The 10,485-nt window shown below is 36.8% G+C and overlaps 3 protein-coding genes across 3 annotated transcripts; 1 reads left to right on the top strand and 2 right to left on the bottom strand.

Annotated features, from left to right (window-relative positions):
- The first annotated feature begins 6,718 nt into the window (after window positions 1-6,718).
- Window positions 6,719-8,206, top strand: K441DRAFT_641898 (ubiE/COQ5 methyltransferase). The gene is made up of 5 exons (XM_067646670.1): window positions 6,719-7,075; window positions 7,143-7,247; window positions 7,294-7,636; window positions 7,700-7,855; window positions 7,918-8,206. The coding sequence occupies exons 1-5, from the start codon at window positions 6,884-6,886 to the stop codon at window positions 7,947-7,949; spliced, it is 828 nt and encodes a 275-aa protein (XP_067500823.1). The 5' UTR covers window positions 6,719-6,883; the 3' UTR covers window positions 7,950-8,206.
- K441DRAFT_223202 (uncharacterized protein) lies at window positions 8,045-8,580 on the bottom strand. The gene has a single exon (XM_067640602.1). The coding sequence runs from the start codon at window positions 8,460-8,462 to the stop codon at window positions 8,139-8,141; it is 324 nt and encodes a 107-aa protein (XP_067500822.1). The 5' UTR covers window positions 8,463-8,580; the 3' UTR covers window positions 8,045-8,138.
- Window positions 8,581-9,430: 850 nt separating this feature from the next.
- Window positions 9,431-10,401, bottom strand: K441DRAFT_689018 (uncharacterized protein; the record flags this gene model as incomplete). Its single annotated transcript, XM_067652258.1, has 6 exons — window positions 9,431-9,625; window positions 9,692-9,919; window positions 9,976-10,023; window positions 10,088-10,192; window position 10,265; window positions 10,388-10,401. The coding sequence occupies 6 exons, from the start codon at window positions 10,399-10,401 to the stop codon at window positions 9,431-9,433; spliced, it is 591 nt and encodes a 196-aa protein (XP_067500821.1).
- Between the last annotated feature and the right edge of the window lie 84 nt (window positions 10,402-10,485).

Here is a 10,485-nt window from a genome sequence, read left to right as displayed (position 1 = left end):
TTATTGGGATAGGCCATATACGCTACTTACCGTTAACGGTAAGACCTATACCGTAAAGCTACTAAATAGGCCTATAACCTTCCGCTCTACGGTTATAAAACCTTACTTACTAGACCTATAAGACCTAGTCAAACTATAAGAGCCTGTTAAATTAGCTAAACTAGTACCTTTACTAGCTGAACCTTAATTGTTACCTAAAGCTAAACTATAGCTACCGTCAAAGCAAGGCAGAGGTTGCCCCCGTAAATACCTATTACTTACGGCTATTGTAGATACGGCTACTATAGACGCTATAATAGATATAGGTGCTTTTACGGGTAATATTATAGATATCGCTAATATCGCTATCTACTTATAGAACGATAATAACACCTAATTTAGCGCTTTATAACAAAAGGAGGTTACAGGCCTACTTAAGAAAGGCATCTTTGAGATTATTAAGCTACGCGATATACTAAAGGGGGTTAAACTCTTTAACTTACGGTTTGTTAATAAGATTAAGAATAAGGGAACTAATAGAGCCTTTAAGAAATTACGACTTATTATATAGGCCTATAATGATTTGGAGAAAGAGCTAGTCCTTACTTAGTTACTAATAATTTAACGGGTTAGCCAGCGGCTGATTCTCTATATTACTGCTATACTACTATAGATACGACTCTACCTCTAAGATATCTTATAAGCCTATATCTAGTCCACTATAAACCTAAACTATAAGTTCTATATATGACTACTATACAAGCTAAATAAACAATTGGGAATTAATACGGACTCCATTCTAAAGGTTATAAAGCCACTTTATAGAGTACCTAAAGCTAGAAACCACTAGTTTAAAACCTACTATTTATACCACATTAATTAGCTATAAATAGACTAGTCCACGTATAACCCTTGCTTACTCTATAGCAATAAGCCTTTTAGAATTGTCGGCCTATAGATTAATAATATACTATTTTTTACAGATAATACCTTTATAGAGGCTGAACAAAGCGAACTATATAAGGCTAAATTTATGGCTAAAAAGCGAGAGTAATTAACCGCTAATACACCAATTAAGTTTAATAAAGGACTTATTTAATTAATATAAGACGGGAGTATTACGCTAACGCAAAAGCGCCAGTATAAGAACCTTAGTGTGGTTAACACTACGCTAGTAAACAGCACTAGCTCTAGAGGAGTTACGCGTGGCCTACTTACGCTAAAGGACTAGTATATCGCTTAACGCGCCAGAGAAGCCTATATTGCCTTAATCTGTTAGCTAAAGGCCTTATTTAACCTATCCTTTACTACCTAGGTAATTAACCTAGTTAAAGATAATATAAAGAGTCTTAATAAGCAATTAAGCTGGTAGATTAAGAACGTAAATAGAGGCCTAAAGTTTGTTAAGCTAGACGTTAACACCTTATAACTCCTAGTATTTACAAACGCTTCCTTTACTAATAATAAGGACTTATCTTCGCAAATTAGCTACATATTTATACTAGCAGACGCCTTAAATAAGGCAAATATTGTCTACTGGTCCTTAATTAAGTGCAAAAGAGTTACTAGGAGTGTATTAGCCTTAAAGTTATATAGTATAGCATATAATTTTAATATAGGCGCTATAATTAAATCTATGCTAGACAAGGTCTTATAGGTTAACTTACTACTTATTCTCTATATTAATTTAAAGTCTTTATATAACTGTCTTATCCAACTAGAAACTATATAAGAGAAACGCTTAATAATTAATATAATGTGCCTTTGCTAAGCTTATAAACAAAGACAGATTACTAAAGTTAAGTGAATTAATAGAGATACTAACCCTACGGACGCTATAATAAAGGGTAAGCCCTATACGGTACTATTATAGCTTATTAATATAAATTAAGTTAAATTATAGGCTATAGGGTGGGTTAAGCGAACGGATTCGACTTTAGTTTAGTATTAGCGCTAGTACTAAACGAGCCAATAGCGATTTTCTATCCCGGGGATGGAAAATCCTAATTAGTTGGCAGAAGTTAGGTTTAGCAGAATTTGGCAGAATTTAGTAGAATTTAGTATTATGGCAGAATTCGGCAGAATTCGGTAACATGTTAGAATTTGGCAGAATTTAGTAATATGGTAGAATTTAGCAGAAAGTTGCTATTGCGTATATACTACGAATAGCCTAGAAGTAGACTTAACTTTAAAGTATAGATTAGTCTTCTTTTTAGAGTTGCTCTAGTGTCGGAACGTTAATTATATAACGTGGTTACAGGATTATATAGCGAGGTTAGCTAACCTGACCTTGGAGTAACCCCTTACTTCTAGTAAAAATAATTAACTACTAACTTTAACACCGTATACGTACCACTATAAGTGATATTCGTGCACGTTAATAAAGCGAGTTATACCGACAGTACTATAATCTCTCTCGGCATAATTAGGGTTTAAACCCCCTTAGGGTATATTAGTTTTTACGTTATTCCTATAAACACCCTATTTTTATTTTACATTAGAGATATAGATAAATTAGGTATTAAGCTTAATAACCTTAAGAATATACTCATTTAAGGAGATAATTGGGTGCCCGTTGTGCGCAAGTAGGGTTACCCCTAGTTACTCCTTTATTAACTAGAAAAGAGTATTACTTAAAGCCACTTAANTAAGTTAGAGTTACGCNAACTACNCNNTTATTTTNGCNACCTATCNNTTTATTAATTACTTAGGGTTTTTTAGCAAGTAGGCTATAAAGTTAAGGTTAAGGCAATTAAGCATCTTATAAAGTATTACTATTACTACTAAATAAACTAGAAGTCCCCTAGCCGATTTAAGTTTACCCTTAAGAATAACTACAACTTTAACTTCTATATTATTATTAACGTTATATATCTTAGCGGTAAGTTAGTGCTCTAAGTTATTAACTTCTTAACCTCCTTCTAAGCCGCGCGTTTCTTAAAAGATATATTAGCCAGAAATATATAGGAGACCCTTTAGTTATACTAGATTAATATCTATTTAGGACCCCCTAATTAAATCGTCTATAATATAGGAAAGAACTTCTTATTTATAGAGTTTTAATAATAGATAAAGGTAATGGCAATTAAGGTTAAGGAAGTCCCTATTAAGGCATATAATAGTATTAAAAAAGTGGAACGATATTACGCGCCATTATACCGTATATATAAGATTATCTCTTTAAAACTAAAGGATGCTAGTAAAGAACTTACCTTATAAATAGCTATTAAAGCTATTAATAATTCCGCTGGCCCGGATAGACTTATACCTATATTACTAGTCTTTAACGCCTACCCTTAAATAACTAATAATTCTTTACTATCTCCCTCTATTATATAATGAGCCGAGGCTATCCACAAGGCAATAAAGAAGGTGCGACGTCTCTACGCTATACGCTAGGTTAATAATGTACTAGGAATAAGAAATGGCCCAAATACCTTAACTACGCTTAATCTACCACTTTAGTCTAAGATACGCGTATAGCGTAAAAAGGGAGGATAGTTAGGCCTATACCAACTTATTATAATTAATAGTTAAACTTATACTATTTAGATACCTTATAGACCTACTTAATTCCGTTCAACTATTATTAAGCCTTACTATAAAGATAATAATTCTAAGCCTTTATAGGATGCCCTAGAAGATACCTTAGAAGAAAACCATAATTAATATACTTTAGAAGGCGACTACAATCCTAATATAATTGTAGTAGATGCGCTATAACTATGACGCGGCAGAGGTCACCTAAAGGGATTATAAAATTACTAACATCTTGTTAATTTTAAAGAATAATTTATTGCCGCTATTAAGAATAGAGTTAAGTTATTAATGGCCTTTATAACAGCTAAGGAGAAGGCTAACTTTAAACTTGTAAAATAGCTCTAAAAGGAAGGTTATATTATAACTCCAGGAGCTCCTTTCTAAGCATCTAATAAGTAGGAGATTGATGGTCTTATTGTAAGAGGAGTCTTTAAATTTAAGAAATATAACCTTACTAAGTTTAATGGAGTTCGTATCTTTAAGTTAAGAATGGTTAATAAAATTAAGGGCAAAGCTACTAACGCCCCATTTAAGAAATTAAGGCTTGTTATTTAAGGTTATAACAATAATAGTAAAGAGATAATTCTTATATAATCTCCTATAATTTAACGAGCTAGTCAGCGAGTTATTATTATATTAGCTCCCTCCTTAATAAAGAATAGAATGGCAGTTTATTTATAAGATATTACTTAAGCCTATACCTAATTAGAGACGCACCTTTAGCGCTTAATATTAGCATACCTTCCGGAGTAAATTTACTACTAGTATCCTAAAGACACAATTATAGTTATGCTTAAGCTATTATATAAAATCGCAGAGGTAGGAACTCACTAGTAGGCTACCTATAGTAAGCACTATAAAGAGAAGCTTTTAATAACTACTTCTATATTTAATCCCTACTTCCTTATTATAACNANNNNAACCCTATTNNGAATNNTTNNTATATAAACTAATAATANAATNATNTTAGNAGACNACNAATTNTTAGCTCTTAAAGAGGATAAGCTAGTAAAGGCAAATCTTATAGTAAAGCTAAAGGAAAAGCTTAACTTAATAATACTATTACTCTTTAATAAATGCATCCTCTCCCTAAATGAGGATTCTATTACTTTACGCTAGAAGGGTTAAGGTAAGAAGATTAACGTTATTAACGTTAATTCTCTAAAGTAAGAATATATAGAGTAACGTGCTTGTGGAGCTTATATTACTTCTATCTATTAACCTAAGGCTTTATTTAATCTCTCTATTATGGCTTAACACTAGAAACTAATTAAGGATAATGTCCTTGCCCTAAATAAGCGTCTTTTTTGGTAAATAAACTATCTTAATTGGGGACTACTCTACGTACTTATTAATCTTCCTACCGCTAAGCTCTTTATATTTATTAATAGATCGTTTATAAATAATAAAGATTTTAGCTCCTAGTTAGGATATAAGATTATTATTATAAACAAATTTACTAGAGAGAATAACTTTATAATCTATAGTAATCTTATCTATTAGAGCTTAACTAAGAGCAAGCGCGTTACCCGAAGTGTTTTAGCGTTAGAGATATATAGAATAGTTAGCGGAGTTAATATGGCAATTGCAATTGGAACTACCCTAAAGATAATTATAGATTAACTTAAACTTCCCGTTATCCCTATAATCGTATACACCGATTTATTTTCCCTTTATAAGTATTTAGTTAAGCTTAGTACTATAAAGGAGAAGCGCCTTATAATTAATATTATGGCACTTTAGCAATTCTATAAGCGTTAAAAACTTTTTAAGATTTAATAAATTAATGGCTAAGATAACCTAGTAGATGTAATAACGAAGGCGAACCTAAATAAGGTACTAGAGACGTTTGTTAATATAAATACTCTACGTATATAAGTTAAAGGTTAGGTTAAAAGGGAGTCCTTAGAAATTTCTTAGTTATATAAGGTCTTAAGATGTCTAGGAACTTTAACCGGCGGTTAAAGTTATTTAATTAGTTAGATTCTACAGACCCTAACTTAAACTAGCCAATTAGGATTTTCCATCCCTGGGATAAAAAATCGCTATTAGCTCGCTTACCGCTAGCGCCTTAGCGGCTCTACTAATAAGATACTTACCCATAACTTATAAGTAAGAAAGCACTACATACTAAAAGGCAAATTTTGGGATAGCGAGACTTATATTATAATAGCAATAGTAAGTAAGAAGAATTAATTTTTTCCGCTAGTTAAGCGGTATATATATATAGATGGCAACCATAAAAGAAGAGTTGCCAGTATTGGGAATAAAGGTAAATGGTTACCATATAAGGTATATTACCGNCATGTGTAATAAGTTGCCGTTACGTGCGGCAAGTTGCTATCACGTGCCGCCGCGGCACTAGCGTAGTAAGGAACCTTAAGTTCCTCACCCCTTTCTTTAAGAAGAAGAAAACAGAACAATCATTATACTATCTACGAACCGTAGCTACGTAATATCCCCTTGTAAGTCCAATATAAAGAATTGTAAAATTATACAATCAAATATAGAGTGTAAATTTGTGTGGTTTTCTTAACACAGTTTTTACTTGCATTATTGTACTATAATTTTACTTTTTTAAGCATATGAAAGCCCGTAGCCAGGGATTCACAAAGTGTATGGAGGAGTTTTTTTGTCACCGATTTTAACAGCCTAGAGTTGTTCTGAAAATATCGGTAAAAAATCACGCAGTGATAGAAAATGCACTACACTCCCCCCTACCTCCTTATTACCTATAACAAAGCAGCTATATAGTATAATAAAGTCTAAAATAAACCTTTTTTATATAGAAAGGTATTTTAGCTATTAATTATAGTACCTAGGACTGTACGTTAGCATAGAGGGAATAGATTTCTATGGTTATAAGATTAAGTAAGAGCCGCATGTCTTGGTATTTATCCTAATTTTATCTTTTTTATAAATACCACCTATATACGCCCATATAAGGCTTTAGATATTATAATTAATGCTAAAAGCCTTTTCGATACTTAAAGATATTATTCTAAAGCTTCTTATTTATATATCTAGCTATACTTATGGTGTTGTATATAGTTGGAGGGTTTTGGGGGGGCGTCTTCTGTCGCTGCGGGATTTTACCGATATTTTCGGAACAACTGCGGGACTCGAGCACTTTCATTCGCTGTGACATATCGTTGCGGCGCGGCATGGGATAATGCTCCTTCGGCTGACCACTAGCATACGCCCAGCGGTGACATATCATAGTCGCCCCCAAAAAGATATATAGGAAGATGTAGTCAGTTCGAGGGGGTTGTGACCATCAAGTTCCTCCCTTTCTTTTCCAAACCAAAGTTTCCATATTATATTATTTTAACCAGTTTGGAGTTATCAACCTCCACCTCCAGAAATGAACGTCCGGCAGATCTACGAAAAGGTGCAGGAATGCTACGGCTCAGCTGCCAAAGAATCTAGCGGGGAGTATGGGCGCGCAGTTGCCAAAGCCTTTGGTTACAGCGAAGAAGAGTTGACCATTATCCCTAAGGACGCTAATTTGGGATTGAGCTGTGGCAATCCGTTGGCTCTCGCAAAGCTAAGAGAGGTTTTTCTACCACCAATTATTATCTAAGCTTGACAAAACAGGAGACTGAAAATTATTTAACCTACAGGGAGAAACTGTCATCGATTTGGGTAGTGGCGCGGGCTTTGATGTTTTCTTAGCAGCTAACAGGGTTGGCGTGCAGGGAAGAGCCATAGGGGTGGACATGAACAAAGTCATAATGCCCTAGACTTAACTCCAGACTTGGCTAATGATACTAGGGCATGCTAGAGAGGGCCAATCGAAACAGGGAGGCCGCTATGGCTAATAATGTTTCCTTCATCGAATCTGCAATCACAGCGATCTCACTTCCTGATGAGACCGCCGACTGCATCATCAGCAACTGTGTGGTCAATCTTGTACCTGAGCAGGAAAAGCAACTAGCTTTCAGTGAGATGTTCCGTCTTCTCAAGTCAGGCGGCCGCGTAGCTATCAGCGATATATTGATTAGGAAAGATCTTCCAAAGGAATTGAAAGAGAGCATGGCCTTATACGTCGGTTGCGTTGCGGGTGCTAGCCACATTAAGGACTATGAGAAGTATCTTCAAGAAGCTGGGTTTCGAGGTAAATTTATATGCATGTTCAAAAACGAACGCGGAAGAATACTGATGACAGCAATCCTGATAGATATTCTCATCGTTGACAGCAAGCATGACTTAAACGTCTACACTGACGTTAACAAAGACGGGAGTAGGGACTGCTGCTGTGCAGGAGATCCAGCAGATAATCATCTCGAAAACCTCGTGGAGCAATACAAAGATTTGGATTTCAACAAGTGGGCTGGTACGTATCTAACAAAGCACGTTCTATTCTGAGTATCGCTGATAGCGCGGCTTGCTCGATAGGTTCATTCCAGATTTATGCCGTCAAGCCGTAAGACAGGATGGAAGTTGGCGCTGGTTAGACTCCCATGGGGAGTGATGATTGAATTTCGGAATCGCTTGATAAAATGCCAAGTTCCTCAGAGAACCTCAAGGCGCGATCCGTTTCATCACAACGCACATATTTAAATCAAGACATTAAAGTACATCAAGATGAAGTATGCCGAATGGCTTTTATAGCTTTTTTAATTAAGTCTTTGTTTCCTCAAGGCTCTACTATCCCTTGCACAGATATACGTCCTATAGAATGTGCGCCGTGCGCACCAATCAATAAGCTGCACGCGCAGACGTAAGTCGCTTTGCCAGGTATCCAGAGGTTTTGAATGAAACCACGAATATATTGTATTTCTAGTGTAGATTATACATAGAGCCTCAATAAAGGGTGTTAAGTCGATCAATGTGTTCCTGCTAACACGGGCCGCCCTTGCACGGTGGTATTCGACGGTCCTTGTTGTCGATATGGGGTGGAAGATTTGGCTGCCCATACTCGTTTGTATTGTACTGCACATCGGGAGAGGCTCGAAAGGAGGCAGTGGTTCAAGCTTTGGAGGAGGCCTTTTCGCAATCTGACCTTTAGAAATAGGATATTTGGTAGGCTGCACAAGATCTATGTTATTGGGTGGGTAGTTACGCACTATGTTGGTGGGTAATTTAATTATCTATTCCCATTTCTATGATGTTTTTAATGTAGTGCACGGACCACAAGATATAGTACCTTATCTGTGCAAGGGATAGTTCTCTTTGACCTTTGGTAAACAGCTTGAAGCCCTTCACGAGTGCGTGGCTACCTGGGAAAGTGAAATCTGGGGTGTCTGGCTGGCAACAATAATTTACGTAGGGCTCGCCCTTTTCTTGCCGAGGCACTAGGAGATGTCATGTTGATAATTTGATAATTGTTGTTTTGGTCTAGACAACAAAACTATAATTTCTTTGATTTAACAAATATCATTGGATTTCTTATTCGATTGATGCTAAATATTTCTAAATTAGATAGTGGAATTCGGTTCTAGTTGCGTAGCCACTAGGTTGATCGAAGAATTAGTTGTCAGGGCCCTCAAAATTTGTATCACTGCTGTACGTCAAAATACTGAAAATAAACGTATGTATCGAAACGTTTGCTCGTGGAACATAATAGCTTAGACGGTTTAAAGGACTACACAAACCGGGAAAACCAGAGTACAAGATGAACCAGTGTAATGGGAAAGAAAGAGTGCTCGCTCCACCCATGATCGCCATAGCCTGAGAGGATCGTGATGACGTCTTGCAATTCGACCTGGTCTTTACCCTTTCAAATTGCGGAAGCCATAGTTTAGAGGTGCCGAAAACCGCAGGAATCCAACTCAAAACGATATCCACCATCTAGCCATGCAAAGAACACTGAAGAATGGATGGTGGATCATAGAAAACCATCAGCATTAGGTACCCCGCCAAAGCAAACACCCACGCCTGAACAGTATATCATCCGCGTCATGACCACCTAACAACAGCCACCAGCCGATCCGCTTTGAACACCTTGTCCCTGTCCAATAGGGACCGTAGGTTTATTATTGACAGTAGTAGTTCCCATACGCTCCTTAATTTGTCTAGCCATGGTCAAAAAAGCCTGTTCGACGTTCGTTGCACTCTTCGCTGAGGTCTCGAGGAACGGGATACCAAGGCTGTCGGCAAACTCCTAGATGAATATACAGATCAGCCACCTAGGTACTAAATTTAAACGAGGAATAAGTTTCAAACGCACCTTAGCTACAGTGTACTCTACAACCTTCTTGTCCGCCATATCGGATTTGTTGCCCACGAGAAGCTTGTTGACACCCTCCGTCGCATAACGGTCGATTTCCTGCAGCCACTGCTTCACGTTGTTGAATGAGTCCATATCCGTAACATCATATACGACGCAAATGCCGTGGGCGCCCCGGTAGTAGGATGAGGTGATAGTTCGGAATCGTTCTTGGCCAGCCGTATCCCACTATAACTTCCAGTAAGCGGAAAGGTATTATGAAATAATGCTGAAGTATGACTCACGATTTGGAGCTTCACGGTCTTTCCATCGAGCTCGATTGTTCGGATTTTCTGTGTTCATGTAAGTATGCTGTTAGGGTGGTAGATGTTGTGGTACTGAAGAGCTTGAACGTACGAAATCAACGCCGATAGTGGAGATGTAGCTCTCAGTGTAAGTATCGTCGGCAAATCGCAATAGCAGACAAGACTTTCCAACACCGGAATCGCCGATGAGAAGGAGCTTAAAGAGGTAGTCGTATCTAATAGATGGGGAGGATCAGTACTTGGTGTTCGTCATAGACTAAGCTGTTACACTTGCAAGACCTAGAAGTATTTATTGTTACACTCTGCAAGCTAAGATATCAGTATACGTGCATTTCCCTTCAGTTCCCACAATAAGAGCAGTGGGTAGGAGTGGGTTTGGAGGGTTACGTACTACTCCGGATTCATTTTTGAAGATTCGAGCGTGAAAGACAGACCGGGTTGAAGTTGGTCTTAAAGATTAGGGGATATGAAGGTATTGAGGAAAGGTTG

This window comes from Cenococcum geophilum, assembly GCF_001692895.1.
Source record: "Cenococcum geophilum 1.58 unplaced genomic scaffold K441scaffold_40, whole genome shotgun sequence".
In the NCBI taxonomy this organism is placed as follows: domain Eukaryota; kingdom Fungi; phylum Ascomycota; class Dothideomycetes; order Gloniales; family Gloniaceae; genus Cenococcum; species Cenococcum geophilum.
Note: the sequence above shows the minus strand (reverse complement) of the source record. Positions and strands in the feature narration are given on the sequence as shown.

Bases quoted from the DNA above. Each gene is read 5' to 3' on its own strand.
- K441DRAFT_641898 (XM_067646670.1), top strand. From the start codon at position 6,884: ATGAACGTCCGGCAGATCTACGAAAAGGTGCAGGAATGCTACGGCTCA. The intron at 7,637-7,699 runs GTAAATTTATAT...CAATCCTGATAG, and splicing joins TCAAGAAGCTGGGTTTCGAG to ATATTCTCATCGTTGACAGC. The intron at 7,856-7,917 runs GTACGTATCTAA...CTTGCTCGATAG, and splicing joins GGATTTCAACAAGTGGGCTG to GTTCATTCCAGATTTATGCC.
- K441DRAFT_223202 (XM_067640602.1), bottom strand. From the start codon at position 8,462: ATGTGCAGTACAATACAAACGAGTATGGGCAGCCAAATCTTCCACCCC.